This window comes from Passer domesticus, chromosome 5 (genome assembly GCF_036417665.1).
Source record: "Passer domesticus isolate bPasDom1 chromosome 5, bPasDom1.hap1, whole genome shotgun sequence".
NCBI lineage: Eukaryota > Metazoa > Chordata > Aves > Passeriformes > Passeridae > Passer > Passer domesticus.
This window is the reverse complement of record NC_087478.1, coordinates 39,614,093-39,634,649: the sequence shown is the minus strand read 5'-3', so window position 1 is coordinate 39,634,649 and position 20,557 is coordinate 39,614,093. Positions and strand designations below refer to the sequence as shown.

The window sequence follows — 20,557 nt, the reverse complement described above, 5'->3', positions numbered from 1 at the left end:
TGACATTCAAGAACTTTTTTTTTCTATATATAGATTCTTTTGTTGTCTTCCATGGTATTAGAGTGGTAAAGATAAAAGGGTTTAAAAGGATTCTCTAATACTGAGCTATAATAAGTTCAGTGGGGTCATAAACTACAGCATGACTGGTAATCAACATGACAGAAATCATGTTGATTATGTGTATGTGTTCTGGTACTCAGGTAACAAAACATGCATTTTTCAAAGCTCTTTGGAAATAAAATAAGAGGAAGATTAAAAACAAATCTTTCCCATACTTAAGGAAAAAGAAAATCTTCTCAGGACTCATGAGAAGACTTTCAATACATCACAGGGAACTTCCCATTAAAATCACAAGAGGAAAGTCTATTGACATTAGAGTTTTTAAACTGAACTGCAGTAAATGTTTGAAAAGGCTTTAGATAAAAAAGAAACAGAAAGATAAGCATGTGTTATTAAGGATTCCAAGCATGCTCAGTTCTACCTAGCATTTTAAAGTGATCTTTAATACTGATATTGAAAAGAACCATAACTTACTTGAGGATCTTGCTGAGTGTCTGTGTGGCGGCTTATTTTTTTCTCTGTTCTCAGTCAAAGCACTTCCACTGGCCATGGAAACAAGGTCTAAATCCATGTCTTCTCTGCTTACAGGGCTTGCCTGGAAGCAGTGGGAGAGAATGTACACAATCATGAAACAAAATATAACATTTTCTGAATGTAGCTCACGTTACTCCAAATAAACAAACAGGGTCTGTCAAACAACCTTCTTCAAAATGATACCACAATCCTTTTTTGTTGCCTAGGCTGAACAAATGCACTATGTCAAAGCATTTTTGTAAATAAGAGCCGATCTTAAAATTGTGGTTTGTGATCTGAGTCAATGCAACAACAAAAGAAAACATTTTAGTACAGTAATTTTGAAGAAAATCAATCTTGCAGAGGGCTGATGAAACCTTAAACAGCTTAAGATCATTTACTGACCAGTCTATAATTTAAGTTATAGTTGAATGTCAGAGATGTCATATCGGATTATTTCCTGCAATATTTATGCTTTATCCAGGACACGTATCACTTCAATCAGTCATGGGCCCAGTGAGTAATTTAATCTTTAAGGTTTTTGCTAATTAACCATAACCATCAGACAGCATTTTAATTATACATTAGGCAAGAGTATTATATTAATTATAAACTTCTGACATCCAGTGGTGGTATGTTTTGACATGAGGCATGTTACCTGCACACAAATATGACAAAAGAAAAATGAAAATCTTGTTTCATTTTAGCATTGCTGTTTTGGGAACAGGTAGGGCAAAGTTTAAAAACCGACCTGGAAGATACCTCCCATTGCAAATTGCAGATTGTTATTTTTGCAGAAACAAGTTCACATTTACTGAAGAATGAAACAAAAAGCTATTCAGAAATAAAAGTAGCCCCTAACAATAACAAGATACTGAGGGCCAGTAACAATGATGGGGAAAAATCAGACACTGCTGATGAACAGTCTACAAAATTCCCAGCGTTCCTGAGTCAGTCGGCTGGAAGTACTGAACACAAAGATTTACTTCTCTAGACTTTGAACCTTCAGAAGTGAAGTCCAGAAAAGCAGATTCAGTCTTTCCTCTCTCTGGGCTGAAGTGCTAGGTGTCTTTCAGAACAAGGTGTCTAACTGGGTATTTCTTTTTTAAAAACAAACTACAGAACAAACTACAGGAAAGGAAAAGACTCTGCTAGTGGTAGTGTTATGAAACTTTTGCCCAACACTGTAGTGGCAAGACTGCTCAACCAGGTATTGAGAGACTGGGTCTCAACTCCTTCCTCAGGGGGCTAAAGCCCACAGTTCCCTTTTTCTCAGGAAAGTGCTGTTACTATGAAGTTGCAGGCCATTCTGGAGGAGACGATTTCCAGACTTCCTGTTCAAACTACCTCACTGTACCAAAAGCAGCACTGCACCAATGCAAACAGGCTTTGTAGTCCAGTCTAACTTAGAGAACTCAGATGAAATGGAGACCTGTTTCATTTCCTTGTCTTTACTCAGTCACTGTTTAATGTAAAATTCATTAAAAAGTCCATGCATTTTCAAACCAAAACCTCCAAAGATACAGAGATTTTACACTCTTCCTTAGTGATTGCATTCCCTTTGTGTCCGCACAGAAAGTTTATCCCTTGTTTTTGGATGCTTACCTTTTATATGTTTAATGACGAGGAATTTAAAGTTTTGCTTTGCAAAGCTAGTCTTTACTATTGCTGTTAACATCAATATTTTATTTTCTCTTCCATAGCAGTGCCAACAAACTTTGAAAAAAAAAGTTTTATCCTGCCAATTGTTTCTATTTTATTGACCTTAATATTTACGGTTGTTTTAAGCTTGCAGAGTTTCCTATGTTCAAAATCTTTAAACTGAAAGCTTTTAGTCTTTCATTAGTAGAAGTAATGCAATGATTGTGACGCTCAAAGAGATTCAAACCAATGAAAGTGATCATTCTTATTTCCATCTAACCTGTTTCAACACAAAACAAAAGGCTTTTTAATGTCCCAATTCCCAAAGATTTGTGGCCACAAGGCTACATTTTAGACAGCTAGTTTCCATGGTATTATTATCCAATCCCTACCATCACAGAAACTAAGGCTTCATCGTCTTGTAGACAATAATATTCAGGATTATATGCTAGATTTTACTAGGACTATCTTGATCTCTGATGTAAAATATTTGTTATTTTATTTTGAATACAGGTAAGTGTTTTAACCCAATTACAGACAGACTAATAGTTAAGGCTGTATTAATCACTGGAGCAAACTTAATTTTGGCTTTTTAAAGAAGCTGAGTGAAAGTCCTGTGAAGCTAATTAAAGTCTTCCCTTTCACATTTATGATTTAGAATCAGAATTTGGAAGAAATTTAAGATACTGGCACAGTTTTTTGCAGACAGTAGTATTAGACTTCCATCTGTAGTGATCACCGTAGTCCAGACACTCTTCAGACTTTCTGCCATTTTTTTACTACCACAAAACTTTCTTATGAATTAATTGAAAATTAATATCAGTCAGGAGGAATCTTTGCCTTGAACACAGCTTTGCATCTGTATATTTTTCTATTTCTAGGTAAAATTATCAAGATGTTCTGTCACCTTCAGAGATAAAAGGTGCTTTTGAATACAAGTTACATATAAATGATTGGAGATACTGATCAATAGTGAAGGGGTTAATCCCGTAGGTAACTTAAACTTCATACAAAAGAAGAATCAGGAAGTCTATCCTACTGGCTATTCCACAAAATCATATTAATTTAAAATAATTTAAACTGTAAGTCAGCATGCCTTCCTAAGCGCTTCAATGGTATTACTAATGAGAAAAATCATCAAAATTACCAAGATTAACATAATAAGGTCTTAGATTTACTGCAGGTTACTGCAAAGCAATAATCTCCAATGAGAAGACTTTCTTGTTTATATGCAAGCACTGAAATGCAATTTTGTATCCATGAAGAAGAAAGTCTTAAATTACCCGAATGTCCACAAATATCATTTAGAAAACTATATGAAACTTCCAGAATGCAGGCTTATGGAACACATAAAAAACAGGGATTTTAAAAGCACATCAGAAAGCTTCATGATTGATCATATGGCATACGAATAAACTACTGGAAATGTCCAGGAATGCTTTCCACTTCTAATGCTTCCTCTCTCTCTCTCTCTCTCTCTCTCTCTCTCTCTCTCTCTTTGCTTTTAATATATATTTTCCACTTTCTTTCAGTTTACAAGAATGTTTTTTTAAATAATGATTGCAGCTGTTAACTTGATTTTTATCATGATTTCATAGCTTTTAAGTATGCTACTGTGCCAAAGCAGTAGGAGCATGTTCACATTTCAACCTTTAAGAGAGAACTCATACAAATTTTAAAACCAAAATTCTCCAGCCCTCTGTGTGTACAAACCACATCATTATTTCACTGCCTGTATAGTATTGCTTTCTGCATTAGAGATACATTTTATTCTATTTTCTATTTTTTGAATCTTCTATTGCATTTTTCTCTGTATTTCATTCATGTGGAACAGCTATGTTATTATGTGGCACAGGCTGTGACAATTCCATAACTTTGGCAGTTATGTGGGCACACCACATAATACTATTGTGGGATTGCAGCAGTGTTTTGTGGACAGAACCGCTTAGTGTAAATAACATACCATCTACCTATGTGCACATATGCTTACCAATAATTACATAATATGTAATTTAGATAACACTATTAAATTATGATTTGCTCAAATTACTGCTTTAGACTCCACCTATCAAACCCTACAACAGTCGGGTGGTTCGTGATTTCAGCCCTTTAAGTTTCAGAAGAACCGAAGAATTGCCATAGAAAATTGCCACATATTTTCCAGAGAAAAATATTTGACAAAATCTGTCTTAAAGAAAACAGTAATAGTAACACATAAGGCTTAAAATAATTTTTTTCAAAGGTGAATTTTATGAGAGTTTATGGAATCATTTCCAAAACATGCAAATTGCATAGGTTGTGAAGCTAAAGAAGGAAGAGGCTAGATAGGGGCAAGATTGCTCAGAGAATAAAATGAGGCATATGACATACAATCTAACTGGGAAATAATTTTTATGCAATATTTTACATCATGTAAATGAGCGTGAAATACTAATTCTGTCTAGCTTATAAAATTTTGACCCATTTTTACAATGCACAAAATTTTATCAATAAGAATATTGCTAACATGGCATTAAAATGTAAAGTTTATATATATAGAAATAGAGTGAGTATGCATTTGCCTGGAGGCATCACAACTGCTTGCTATTAAAGGAACTTTTGGGTATCTTTGATGCAGTCTTTCAATTTCGTAAATCTTCAAATTGTTAAATTGCTCATAGTTCCCCTGCTGCCAACTTACATGACTACCTGTTTCAGAAAATCCAGTTTTTTAAAATGCTGCAAAAAGAGTGAATCATTAAAAGAGCAGAGGTCATTTTAAGATCTAAAAAAAATATAAAAAAGAAATTGTAGGAATAAGTCTGACTTCATAGAATGTTTTCAATGGTGTCCACATATTACTATACAATTCCAACTTACTGTATTTCAATAAATGAGACTGAAAGCATACTAAAATGATTTAGGTATGCTATATACAGAACTTGAGAATATTTAAAGTTGTTTAATTTACAAGAATACACATTTTTGGTAAATAATGTATTTGGTACTGATACATATTTAATTTTTTAAACTTTTTTTTTTAATGCAGATACAGAAGCTTTAAAAAACACACAGTAGCATTTGATGTCTTAAAAAAACCCCTCAGTGTCAGATCATGAAGCTAGAACCCAAAGCACTTACATGGAATTTTGTGCTAAAATACTTTCTTCTCATCTCCACCAGGGATGACTTGATTGCCAAACAGAGATAACACTACTGAATTATATTAATCAAAAAATACTCCTGATTTTACACCAGCTATTGATTGGAAAAACCTAAATTCTGCAAAATCCCACAAAGAAACACGTTCTTACCACAAGTTGTACTTGTCTGTTGTCACATACTGCAGGATCTAACTCAGGCAAAAAACGACAGCTGGGAAAAATGCAGAATAGAAATATCAGTAACTCCACTGTACTGGCTCACTAAAATACCTGCACAGAACCTTTTCAGAAAACAATCCTGCTTAATTATTTAAAATAATTCCATTATTAAGATGTATCAGGGAAATTAATATTAACTGACAAAGTATCACAGCAATTACTATTTATTTTTTTTGTACTTGTTTTAAAAATAATTAACAATTGTTTATTCAAATAATAGAATATTAAGTTAAACTATTTTAAGCAGCATGACTTTTTGTATGTGTTGACATAAACTGTAGAAAAGCCAGTTTTCGTATTACTTTTTGTAGGAATAAAATTGTTTTCAGCTGAATAAATACACAAGCTCTTCTAAATTGTCTACCAATGAAGTTTGAATGGACATCAGTTGGACTTTTGGCACATTAAAAAATTATATAATGATCCTTAAAAAAGTCAGTACAAATACCAGGGCATAGCATACACCTGCAAGGTAGCACAATAATATTTAAGAAAATTGTTTATAAATTTCTGTGTCTTCTTACTTTTAAACAATATTGCCTGTTGTATTCCAGTGTTTTCATTCAATTTAAAAGCCATGGAAATTATCTTAAACAAATACTTTGAGTATTTCTCTCTTATGGATCATGACTAAAAGATAAGTATTTCTGCAAAGCCAGATAAATATTTCTTAAGGAACATATTTTTCATATAGTTTCTACAATCGCTAATACAAACAGGACATGTGACATATTTTTCTGCACAAGACAGAACAATTTGTAACCCATTTAATTATAAATATATTTTTAATGAAAATAATGATAAAATTAATATCCTAAACCCATTGCTTGCCTACTGACACTTTGTTTGGTTTTTTTAGAGATGCTTGGCATTGTGTCTACTAATGACTTCATTAAGATAACTAATGCCTTATATTGAATTTATGACCAAAATACACTTACTATATCTTCATGTTAGTTTAGGCAATATGAACCTTTCCCTTAATTGTATTGATATTTTACCTGTTTAATAACCGAAACAGAACATAGAAGGAACATGTTTACAACATCTTAGTACAGTGTAGTATAAAGATGCAAATGCTGGGTTTATGTTTTGAAGACAAAATATAAATACACACTCTTTAGTTAAAAAAGTATTTTTTTACTTCCTTAATCAAATCTAACAATGTAGCTAATGTTACAGTTGATTTAATTACATAAAACCATAATATATATCAATAACATTATAAAATATATGATGAATAAGCACTTTTTTGTACACTCTTCAGTCGAAAACCCACGGCATTGCTAAAGTAAATCTAATTAGTTATTTATGATAAGATTTATGATATTTATGATAAGATTCTAAACATTTTATGATTTCACTTTCAATGTGGAAGAAGTATCTATACAATGACTACTAAGCCAGTTCTAAAGGGTGCTATATCTGGGACCCAGAAATATGGTGTACTGTCTGCTAGCTGCAAAGTCATGTTTGCTTTAGAACCAGTAACTTAGGTTTCACTTTACAAGACAAATTAAAAAAAAAATCTAATTTAAAGGCGATGACCTCACCACTTTGTGTTTCTGGAACTGGCTTCTTCATAATCCAAAAGCTGTGCACGAAGCCATTGGTATGTGAAGTCTTTTCTCTGTAATTTCTCATCTAAAGTAGCATCCAGCTGAGAAATTTTTTTACCTGGAGAGGAAGAGAGATATTCCTGTCTTTCACCATTATTTCAAAATGCATTTTCTTTAAGATTTCCTTGATAAACTTGGAACCTATAGCATCTTGGAAAAGACAAAAGGCAATTACTTAATTTTCATGCAGAGTCCAAGTATTTCTACTTTCATATATATTTAAGAAATACTTTTATATTAGTTTTAATTTTATGGTTTGTTTTCTCTTTCAGGATGTAATTTGATTGGGAAACAAATCCATCCTCTGTTATGAAATTCATATAGAGGTATATATTATACATAAATTGCTTGTCACAGCTGCCATGAATGTTGCTTATTGTGCTATCTCCATAATTAAATATATGCAATCTTTTATGCTTACATTTCTGCTTAGCAATCTATAATGTTAACAAAACAAATCACCATTATATGCAAGAGTTGACACATGGCAATCTTGTTACTCTTATCTGTCTTTTACTGATGTGATCTATTAAGACATTTAAGGCATTTTAATGGCAATTTTTGATTTGGATTCCAAAGCAATTGCATCTATGATATTATTTTTCAGAAATTACTACCTACTTTTGGTTCACAAACAACATCTAAAGATAGAGAATAAAACAGTGACATTATGGGGAAAAATTATAAAATTATGGAGATCCTCCAGTTTTTGGACCATTCTGCTGAATAAAAGACTGGTAAGGAGCAACAGGAAGAGGCTGCCAGAACTGGAAGAGTGCAAAGAGGATCCACCATTATTGCATAGCAACATTCATGGATCAGAATAATTTTTTTTTTCTATCACCATACATAAACTGTTTAGGTTAAATCCTTTTAGCACCTTCAAATCAGGGCGTTTATGAGACATTTGAAAACTTTTTTCTTTTTTTATTTGGTACAAATATTTGGTTTTTTCTCTTTGATATAATTTCAGATAACACTGAGTTATCATCCCTGTTGTTAATTATTCCTTTTGTTTCTCTTTCAAAGATTCTTCTTTCGTCACTGACAGGTGAATATGGCAGCTACTAGAAGGTTTTTAGCAAACTGCAGGAACACTTGAACCAGCAAAGACCACTTAACATCAAGTCCATTTTCTCACGGTGGATGATTTAACTTTCAGTAACTCTAAAGGGATGGCGGGAGTGGGGACGGAGATATCAGAAGTGCCATAGTTTTCATTCACAGGAATTTCATAGGATATTCACCAATTCACCTTTGGGCTTTGGTACATTACATATAATATTTTTAAATTTAAAATTTAAAATTAAAATGTATAATTTTCTTTGCGTAAACTGCAAAATATGCAGGTTTTGCCTCACTGGCATTTTACATCGCTTTGCTGTGAGCTCATTGCTTTCACATTTTAGCTCTAAGTTAAAGTATCAAAGCTGCTTATTTCATAGTCTGAAATACAGAATTTTTTTCTTATCTGTATTTACAGAAAAGTTGGCCTAGTGTTCCTATCTTTCTAAGGATAAATAGGTATTGCAATTAAAATGCATTCACGAAATTGTTTTTATTGCTTTCTCTATTAAAAGGGAAATCAATATAGGGGATAAACCAGTATTAGAAGTTAATGTCTGAGTCTATGTGTCAGCAATGGTTTATAAAAGATGACCATACAATAAGCTATAATAAAGGTTACAAAAATTGTAAATACTTTAACTTGGCAATTTATTTTCCAAAATGTTTTTTAATAATTTTCCTTAGTTGTAGTTTCAATTTTTGATTTAATTATGTTTGAAGCACAACAGTTTTTATTTAATAAACTTTTATTTTAATTTATTTTTATTTTTCCATGTTGATTATTGAAACATAACTGAAACAAAAATTTCATCAAGGTAAAAGTACAAACAAGAGTTTTCTTCCTTAAAATTATACATTCTCTTAGACAGAATATTCTTGCTTGTATTAGAGTCAATGGTGGCTTTTTTTCTCAAATGGGCAGATGATCTTTGATAATTTGTCTATAATGTTGCAGAAAACGGTATTCTATTTTCTTTCATATAGTTGCTTTTTAAAAGTAGTATCTAGCTTTTTAATTCTTACCCCAAAAAAATCTATGTTATGAATTAAAACACTGCATTGTCACTTTTCTATTCTACTTATGAACATCATGTGTTCAAGAATCTGGTGTACCAGTATCATTAACATGCATTTGCTTGGTAGCTTTCTTAAATTAGGGTTATGTGTTTTTTAAAAACCTGGACCTGATTTTGTAGGAGTATTAACACTCATAGAAGTTCCAAAGAGCTGTAAGCTTTCTGCATCTTTGAAATGGATCAGACCTATACTCTTTAATTGTTAAATGCAGACAACTCTAAGACTATCAAAGAAAATAGTAATACATCAAAGAAGGCATCAAAACCCAAATTAATTTCAGAAGTATTTAAAGTATCATACCCTCATTAGATTATCGCGCTAAGACTTCAATCTTTTTGACCTTTTTTTTTTTTACATGACACACATGTTAATAATTTAAGATTGGAATTGTCTTACACTTGGCATTAATACAGTAACTATTTTTAGGCGTTGCCAAATAATCATCCACACAGATACTCTGCACTTAGGCCAGATACTATGCAGCAGTCAGGGCCACCTACTGGCAATTACCTACAAAATCCGAGTATCTAAATAGGGAGAACTTAGAAAAGCCCTGGCACCTGAAATATCTTTAGAACTGTATATTACAGGAAAGCAACACATTCTTTTCTGGGTCACCAAATCCACATGCAAACCCATAAGAACCTGAATTTTGATATCAAGAAAAATGTCACCCTTCATCAGTCAAATCTGTTTCCTGAGTGTGCTGAGAGCCAGGACGACTCACATTCAGTTTAAAAAATGGATGCTGTTATGTCCTTTAAATTAGACTACCTCCGGGTAATCCATAAAGTGAACTAAAGGAGAAGAGCAAAGAATCTATGAACTGCTTCAGGTGAAGTGCCCTAAATTTTACATGGAGTCAGTTTTCTTTCTTTCCTCCAAGATATATGAATCTTATGCCCTCAGCTGTAGCTGTCACTGTTAAGAGGATTGAAACACAGCCAAGGAAATAGCTTGGCATGTGGAAGCTGGAGATTCAAATCTGATCAGGATAAGGGGTACTTGAAACCCCTGTTCCCTGTGGTAGGACAAGTGTTGTTAGCAAGCCAAGGAAGGAGGATGGTTACACAATGTCTGCATTCAGGGTGAACTCAAGTTCTGTGCCTTGAAAACAGATCCGGGTTGTTGTAATTCATATGCAAATGATGCTAAAGAACCTGATTCAACACAGGAATTTTTTTTCCCAAATGTATTTGTTGATGATGGGAAGATAAAAGGTCGAATTTTAATATGTCATGCTCCTTGATAAATATATGGAGAAGCTTGCCTGGTATTGAATCTTTCAAATCTTGTGTTCAGAAGGTGATCTAAATAACTTTACACTTTTCTCCATAGGGAGTACAATACAAATAAAAGACTAAGAAACTTAAGATCTACAATGTTAAAGAAAGGCTTGGAAATTCTTCAGCATTCTAGAGTTTTCCTCCCTTAATAAAAAAATCTGTGACCAGAGTTAATTTTTTTTTAATATGTATTCTGGAATTGGTGTTCTTAATAAAGAAATTAAGTAGCTGAACTTAATTCAGGGTGTAAAATTATTGTTTATGCTATTAATATATCATATTTTTCTTCTTTGTCAGTATTGTGGCATAAATTACTGGTTAGATATATATAATGTTAGGGCATATGTGTGTAAGTATGTGTATGAATGCACAAAATCTAAAAAAAAAAAAATTATTGAGAATTAAAATTATCTACCCTGTGAGGATTTATAATTTCTACTGTCTTCTATACATTCATATAATGTGTGCATTACGCATTTAAAAATTACCTTGAAATCCCAAATCTAAAATCCAACTTTTTAATCTCATATTTCCATGTTACAACAACAACAACAGCAACAACAAAGCCTTATTTCTGACACAGTCTGTATAATCCACACAGAACAGAAAGTAAGAATGACATGAGTTGTTCCTGCTATTAAGGCAAAAAAAGTGAAGTATTTGGAAACAGATAGGAAAACAACAATAATTAAAAAATCCCCACTGCCCTTCAACCCCAAAACCCACACATATATTAGAACGTAAGAGAAATTATAGGAATTCCTTTTCTTTTTTTTTTTTCCACAGAGAAATTAAAACATTTGTCAGAAGTGTACTTTGTCAGGAGTCTCTAAATACTGCCATCCATGAAACAGCAATCACAACAAGCCCCAAATTGCCTTTGAAAAAGAATGGTATTTAGAGTGGTCTTTAGCATGCTTACAGGTACTCTGTGACTCATTTATGGTAGCAATACTTATGTGACTTCCAGACAGCTGGCAACATCGTGTGGCAGAAATTGGTACAGAGTTCTTACTGAAACTTATAGCATCCCCTGATGGTGACCTACAACTAAGGTCTGGAATTTTCAGATAATGGGATACATACATTTCCACCTTAAAAAACATATTCTTTCCATATACTAGTTACTTTTAGAAGATATTTTTTAATCTGAGTGACTTTTGACAATATCGACTTCCATCTCTAGGACCAAAATGAATGAAATGAAAATATTTATAGTAGTGTCTACGTGAGTTCATTGCTGAATAAAATATGAAATAGAACTGTATCACAAGAATACTACCTCATGTTATGACCTACATAATTTTTAATGCTTAAAAATGCTTTATCAAATACTTTATCAAATATCAATCAATAAGGAGTTTTGAACATGGGAATGCAGATCAATGTATAAGAGAATGTCTTTCAAAAATTATAAGAGCAGCTACTGAAAGGAAAAAAAAAAGCAAAAAGAGGGCTTTTTCCTAAAACTTTAGCCCTTTTTCTCTTTTTACCAGGTATTTTGCAATTTTTTCGAACTACAAATAATGCCTACTATATTATTGATCTACAGACCTCCTTTTCTTCTCTAATGTCTTCCCCAACAAGTTAATGCTATTTCAGCAGTTATCATATTTCAGACTGTGCTTTGTGTTCTCTCTTTGATGTCTTATTATTAGATTATGCAAAAGCTGAATATTTTAGTTGAGATTCCTACATCACCGAAAAAGTACAAATTTCAGTTTCTGAATTCAAGGAAAACAGGATTTCATACTTGTACCTTCCCATTATTTCTTGTTTTGCTACTTCTGCCCCTGCAGAATACACCACTACTATTTATCTGTCCCCAGCTTACTGTTTAAACTCAACATTTTCTTTTTCAGACATTGAGGCAAATCTAAGTCTTATTTCATCCTCAATGGTCTGCTTTTAAAACACATCATTTAAAGTTATTTCTCTCTCTATTCACACTCCAGTAATATCAAAGAATTTCTTTGAGGAGCTCCAGATTAACGCCTTTAATTGCAACCCTCTGATCACACAAATACATTGCTCTATACTAAAATGCTCACTTCTTCTGCTCTTCTTGTAACAGGGTACATTTCCACTTGAATTGCTTCATAAGGCTCATTTTCCTAGCACTGGCACCAAGACATCATTAAACACTGTTCCTTCCAATTTGACCAACTCTTGCAATTTTATGGGTTGTTATCACTTCCTGTACAACATTTACATTAAATACAATTTCTTATTTATCTTTCATAATTTTCTTCTTTACAAACAGCAGTTTCATGTTGTGATATTTCCTAAGACCTATGACACTTTTCTTAATTGATGTATAAACTTAAAAAACTATTTCACCTGGTATGTACAGAAAGCTGCCTTACAAGCAACTGTTCATTTCAATTTTTTTTACTAATTTATGACTGTTTGAATATGGAATTGCTTTATGTTTGAAAAACTAAGCTGGTTCTTAAAAAAAAAAAAACCAACAAAAAACCAAAACATCCCTGACAAAACCAAAAATGAAGAAACTACAGAGGTGATATGCCATCCACATGCAGAGTAAGAGAAGAGTTCTTGATGTAAACTACTACCTGCAATCAGTATGCTTCAGGATCCACTCAGGCACTTACACATTCAAAAAGAACATGAAAGACTTTACAATGCTATAGCATACTTGCACATTATTCTTTTGTGTAGTCTTCTATGAACACAGTGTTACGTAGCCTATACAGTACCTGCGTCAGCCACTCTGCACAGGCAAATTTCATCAACAGCACTGCTGAGAAGTGAGTTTGGAGCACAGCCAAGAGTTACCAAGAGTTCTTTGCACAGTCAAGGCTCTTGAAGAACCGAAGAAATCAAGAGGAGTAAAAAACATTTTGAAATAGCATGTTAAGCATTTCAGTGCTTAGTTATCCATCAGTAAATGTGAGGTATAAATAAGATGGAGGTAGATTGACCCTATTTTGTTTATCCTTAGTGCCTACACTCTCACAGAATTTCTTATCTGATATTTCAAATCTGCCTAGTACACACCCTATCTCTAGTTTTTTTTTCATAAGCTTTGTGAATTAATAAACCCCTGAACGATGGATGTTCTCTACTGAATAGAGGATTTTTTACTGTTGCGGAGAAAAATAAGAGATGCTTAACATAAAATCCCCTTTTTTACAGAATATGTTGATAGATTTTATTTCTATCCATTACCACTTAAAATTAAATGACAGAAGCAATCAAGAACTTCAACACAAGTGTTTCATTTCTCAGTGATGAAATGGTATTTCCAAGCAAGAAGAGATATCACTTTATATGTAGTCCAAACCAGAGGAATATCTTTCTCTAAATTCAATAAACCAAGTAAAATTATTTAAGACATAAGATCTTCCAAAGGAATTCTCAAAATAACAAGTACAAAGGAACATTTTGTAAGAGTGCAGGAGGTCTAAGTACTATGTTGTTCACTATAAAGAGGGCAAAATCTACACAATACAATCAATTTTATTGAGTGTGACAAGCATTAGAGTAGGTTTTGTTTGTAGTGAAGATATTAAAAGTACAAGAAAGGAACTGAAAAATTCAAACCCAACAAAACTTTTGTTCAAAATAAAAACTGGAGGCTTCTATGTGGCAAGAAGTTACATATGCCAAGTATTAAATGGAACAAAAAAACTGTCATTACTCTGGAGCAGCATGAATTTAGTCAATAAAGCTGACTTACATCACATTCATAATTGTTTCATACATTCTATGAATAATTAAAACGTAATTTCGTGTCACAGCTTTAGAATTTTCATTTTTAAAAAGTCTGTATTATACTTACTCTTGAGAATACAGATTTTTTCCTAGAAAGTTATCTGAAAAATAGAAGAAATTGTTTTAAGAACTCATGCTCATCAACACATATGATGTGCCGAAAGTACCGTGCATTATTGGTACTTATTGCAGAGTAACACTGAAAGCGAAATAATGAAGTTATTGCACTAATGTCAATATGCAGTTTAGTTATGAATGCCTCTGGATTGATTATCCATTCTATCTATATCTTAACATATATACGATGGATCAAAATATTATCTATTTTTCTATTGAAATGGGTTTTGTTTTGTTCGAGCAGAACTATTTCAGGTTCAATTTCTGATGCTGACTTGAAGTACCTATTGGTATGTGATGAACATAGTGTGACAACAATTCACAGCTCTGTCAGCACAGTAATGTGTAACAGCAGAACTATTCCCCATTGTCAAATACACAAAGTCTACACCGAATGCAAGGCTGCTGTTTAGTTTACTTCATAGCAAAACCAAGAGGTAACACTAAAGATCAGGCCTATCATTATGCCAAACATTCTATAAACAAGACTTGATTTAATGTTCATTGAATTAAATGGAAAAAAAGTCTCAGACTCAGAGTCTTTTCTTTTTGTTAAGACTCTGCATCTAAAATTAGTTAATCCCCAATTGTGTGTAATTCTTATATATTTATATCCAGCTTAAAAACAACCATAAACATTAAACTTATGAGTGTTTATAAATAAATACAGACATAAAAGTACTAATTCTTCTTATTGAGTTATATTTAATTAGTTGATACACTATGGAAGACAATAAACAATATGATATTCCAGTGTCTTGTAGATCTATGAATAAAACCCCAACCCTTCCATTTGTAAAAGAAGGTCAGGCAAAAAAAGCAAAAGTAAACCACAACTTGCTTACGAGTTCCCTCAGGTTAATTCTCAATACATATGTCTCAAAGAGCTTAGCATTTGTATAGATTTCTTCATTAATTAAACTGTGATTTTTCAGATGGAAAACACACGAAAACAAACAAGAAATGAAACACTGTATATAATTATAGAGAAATCAACACATATCCCCAGGTATGGAACTGACTTATATCGATTTTGGATCAGTTATAGTTACAATGGCACAGGTTTTCTCTATCCATGCAGAAAAGGTTTGAATGATTTACCTACTGAATGAACAAACCAGTTGAAAAAGGAATAAATTAGATCTGACTCCTCCTGTTCTTTTATAGAATTTTGTTTAGAATTTTATTCAAATTATTCTTTAGTGGGAAGATGAACACAAACCCCCCAGTTCTCTTTGTGAACATAATTTAACTGTCCCTAATCTTGAGTTTAAACAGTTTATGCTTATTGTAGGTGTATTTAAATTAGTTTATTTTTACTAAACTTTTCATCTAAACTTGCTACCAAACTCTCCTACTCACTGTCTTTACATATGTATTTCTATATACATATATATAAAATTTGTTTGAAAAGGAAGGAAAAACCTAAATATCATGATCATTCCAAATAGGTGAGTTGCCTCATATGCATTCTGTTTATATTTGCAATAGCTTTCAAGACAGCCATAACTAATTAATTTTAAAGTGTAATTTGTTTTACCAGTTGTCTACCAACAGGTTAAAACAGTTGTTCACTTGTTACTTTGCTTGTTTGCAGCTGATGATCTAATCTCCTGCCAATAGCACAGGAATTTAGAGAGCATTAAGGTTTGATCCAGAGAGGAGTGAAATCTCATTAATTTCAATTAGATAGGCAAACTCTCACTTAAGATTGAGGAAATTCAGTAGCTAATCTTATACTATTTACTCCAGAAGAAGGAAACAGATGATTATATTAGGACTTCTAAAATCTTAGAGACTAAATTGAGTTATTAAAATTACATACTCTTACATGAGAATTTGTGTACCAAAAACATAGAACCCAAAAAAAAATTGGCCAAACCAAGATTTTATTTCATGTTACTTCACTGTAAACAGTCACTGTCATGAAGAAGAAGGAATAGAATTTCATTGTCAGGTTTGAGTGGAAGAAGAAAATACCCACTTTCTGCCTTATGTAGAACTTGTTTTATAAGAAAGATCCTAATAGTTTTCATACAAAATAAACAATTTTAATAAAAATTAATCCGATTGAAAAGGTTAACAGAATTCTTTAAAGCACTTGAAGAAATAAAGAAGTATTTAATGGTAAAATTTACAGAAAAAATTTAATGTAACTACAAAAGTAAGCCCAAAGCATTATTTTGTTCAACAAGATTTTTCTGCTCTTCTGAAATGATAATTTTTTTAGAAGCACTACGTTACGGGTACTGATACAGAGGCTAGAAAAATGGGTACATATCTGCAATGAGAATACAGAAAAGGTATGTAAGTAAATACAGAAACTTGTCTGTTACTTGTACCACAGTTCTTGAAACTTTCTTTCAATCTTTAAACTTCTTCATATTCTGGTTCAGTGAATGCACCAAGGGGCACTAAAATTGGAGCAATATCTGAATAGCATCATCACTCTCAAGGCATCCAGGTCTCAGAACAGACTCCTCTTCAGCATTCTGGCTAGAAGAGGAGGAAAACAGGAGAAAAGAATGCAATGATATAGCAAAATTGTCACTAAACCCAAGATAACTTATTTTCAATGGTACTTAAAATGTCTTAATTCTACTCACCTTCTCCTGGATTCCAAACAGATTCTTCAGCTTTCACCTGACTGATCCTGGGTCACTACACCTTGCAGTGCTGCGAGTGCTCAGTAGTACTGCCTTGTTGTGTGACTGTACTAATTATACAATGAGAAAAAGGGATTTGCCCCTAATATTTCTATATTGAACAAACATATTGTATGGGAAGTCATAAAAATATACAACACTCTCATAGGAGAAATAAAATTTGGAAGAAAGAAAGATGCATGGATAACACGCATGCTTAGTAATTTAGTGAAAGAGTGGTAACTATCTGTATAAAGGATACAAAGGTATAAAACCCAAAAATCCCAGGCAGCCATACATGTGAAAGAAACAACTTCTAAAATTTATTCCAAGAAAGACTTTATAAACATTTGCATTTGCAATAAATGAAAGACATTTGAAAGAGAATTTTGAATACAGTGCACACAACTCACATGCTATGATGACAGCCTATGCAGTGTTTTAGCATATGTAGACCAGACTACAAGTAGAGTCTGACAAAACCTAAGAAGGCAGACCTGGCTAAGAGTCAGGAGTCACGCTTATTAAATTGAACTCTCAGGGGTATCATGCAATCAGAGGTCACAATCGAGGCAACAGAAGCAATGTCACGATATCAGAGAAAGGGCCAATTCAGACCTGCTCCCCGACAGGCAGTGAGGTCACGGCTTGCGGCAAATAACTGTATTAAAAGGGAATATTCTCTGCACACTTTTAGAACTGTCATCTGAACAAACAAAGCCAGGTCATTGGTAGGTTAAATCAGAACTTTCTGGCTGACTGGCACATAGCTTCCTTTCTTTTTGCATTCATTGCTAATTTCTCCATTACAAAATACACATCAGGTACTAAAGCAAATACTCAGTAAATTTAACTTAAAAATACACAGTAGAGTTTAAATTCCTCCTTTTTACAAGTCACATTCTATCTTTCACAAGAGATATCACTGGTCTCTATGTCATAAAGTGAAAACTGCTGAGCTTGCTTCTTATCAGAAAATAAAAAGCATGCCTTTTAGAGAAATGTCTTTCCACAGTCAGGATCTTAGTAAGCCTGATGCTCTATGTGCAATTAGAAACCATCAAAAAAACAGTTATCCACAATGTATTCTTTAATGATGACTAGGAAAATGAAGTTCTTTTGTCTGGGTACTTGGATTTCTTTATCTCGTTGTCTGGACTGGGTTGTCTACAACATTCTATAAATGTGCTTATTTATGAAGTTACAACCATGTTGGATTGGGAACCTGACAATAAACCTGAAAAGAGAGAACAATTCTAGAATGTCATGTAAACAAAATTGTATAAAAAATACTGTCTTGGAATGCAGCCTTTCTTATCAATATGAGAAAAAATATAACTGCAAAATTCAGTTTTTCTACCTTTTTTATACTCACAAGCCAGATAAAATATCTGCAGTGCATAGATCAAACTAGCACAAACCTATAAACTTCCAGAAATTGCTAACATGTTTTGATAAGAATTGAATTGCAAAGTTATGAAGTAGGAAAATTTACCTTACAGAAATAACACACCATAAAAGTTACATAGGCATCACTGCATGATGGTACATTTTTATTAAAATACTTGAGTTCCTTGGAATTCCTTGTAAAATTAGATAGGTCCACCTCACATTCAATTCTGGATTTTATGAAATCTATAAAATCTATAGAACTTTGCTCTAAGAGTTAGTATTGAACAGCATAAAATTTTAAATTCCTCTATTTCAATTTTAGAGTGTTGTTTCGATATTTTGCTTGAAAAATGTATCTAAACAACAACATTATTAGTTATAAAAACAGAAAGATAATTCAATGTGTGTTTAATATTAAACCTGTGAAAATGGCCTCTTTGGAATGCTGTAGATTTCTGACCTCGTTAATAATACTAATTCTACACAACACCATACTTCCTATTACAGAATAGGAAAAAAAAAGAAATTTCTGTAAAGCAAACTTTAATAAATTATATTTTTCAAATTAATTAAAAGGTTCTGGTGTGAAGGCTTTCCTTTACTTCATCTCGGAAAGTGCTTAGAATAATGCAATTATTAAAATCTATAGCTACAGGAAACATTGCTTTAATTGGGATTTAAAATGTGCCATAGATTCCAATGGAAGCAAGACTTGTGTCTATAAAATATTTCTAAGGCTACATTATATTCTTTATTCATATCATCATACCAAATGGAAATTTTTTTGCAAGAGGAACATTTGTGCAATGTAACATTTGTGACACTTTTACAGACATAGAATCTGTGGCCTGTCTTTAAAAAACATTTACATAGTAATATTATTTTAGTGTTTGAAACACCCATTTTGGAAAGCACTTTGAATATATCTGAATATGCACTTTTAATGACCTCTTTATTAGCAATTGTTTTTTGAAGTGTAAAAAAATGTATTGGGTACTGTCCAGTGAAAGCAAAGCAAATAAACAAACCACCCCAATATTGACTGCAGTCCCCAGGCATCCAAACATGACAGCAACAAATTCAATAATTACTTTTAAAAGGACATGCTAAATACAAGTTTTGTAGCACTTTATTTTAAAGGAAATTAAGCAAACCTACTCTCCCTTACCCCCTCCAACCAAATCCATTTGGATTTAACTTGTTGCTAAAATTATCTGTCTTTTGCACTCTAAGACCTGGGTCATGACCTTACTTAGGGACAGGAAATAGTTATCAGGTCACTGAATGGTCAAATGAAAAAGGATTTGAAATGCTTCGGTACTCAGGGATCTATTCATCTAAAACGATTGCCTTATGCAGTACTAAAAGCTGTGGATCTGAATGTGGAATCAACTTGTTTACATTTACACTGGCTGAGATGCAGATGTCAAACTACAAAAATTTTGGACATAAGATATCAAGAAGAGGAGAAAAAAGAAAGGCAGAATTGAAGGAGATGCAAATAAAACTATCTGAACTATTATATCATCTTATTCAACAATGAGAAAAAGTAGTTCTCAACCTCTGATAACATTTTGGGTGAAATCTCTCTCCTACTGAAGTAATCACTGGGTACTTATTAGCAAAAGAACAGTAAGATTTTTTTTTCTTGTGTGGAGTTCCTTTTAGGCTCATAAAAATGGGTAAATTCATATATTATGAAAGCACAGGTAACCACCTATATATTGTACAAAATCTTAGTTTTGGAAGTTTATTGGAACAAACAAACACACTCTCTAGGTTAGAGACCACATTCATATCTGATACACTAATAAAATCCTTATGCTACCACAAATTACAACAGTCTGCAAAATAGCAAAGTCAGGGACAAAGAGAAAGTACACAGGCAGGTGAAATATGTGGTCAGAAACCTTGAATATATGAATATAGGAACCCTGAAGACTAGAACCACAATAAGAATTAGCTGGTATGTATCTATGGCAAGTACATCCTGTCCAGGAACTTCAGGCAAATAAAAGTGATTTTTGGTTTTGAGGTTT

The 20,557-nt window shown here is 32.7% G+C and overlaps 1 protein-coding gene across 9 annotated transcripts in view; it reads right to left on the bottom strand.

Moving 5' to 3' along the window:
- LRRIQ1 (leucine rich repeats and IQ motif containing 1) overlaps positions 1 to 20,557 on the bottom strand; it is a 111,048-nt gene that overhangs the window by 19,745 nt on the left and 70,746 nt on the right. For 7 of the 9 annotated variants that reach the window (XM_064419642.1, XM_064419641.1, XM_064419640.1 and 4 more), the window contains 3 exons: positions 7,130 to 7,253; positions 5,508 to 5,568; positions 535 to 655 (listed from right to left, as the gene is read on the bottom strand). In XM_064419642.1, the coding sequence (XP_064275712.1) occupies positions 535 to 655; positions 5,508 to 5,568; positions 7,130 to 7,253 (306 nt within the window). Of the gene's footprint in view, positions 1 to 534; positions 656 to 5,507; positions 5,569 to 7,129; positions 7,254 to 17,105; positions 17,198 to 18,000; positions 18,364 to 20,557 lie in introns of those variants that run through there. The other 2 variants (XM_064419647.1, XM_064419648.1) reach the window with 2 other exon arrangements.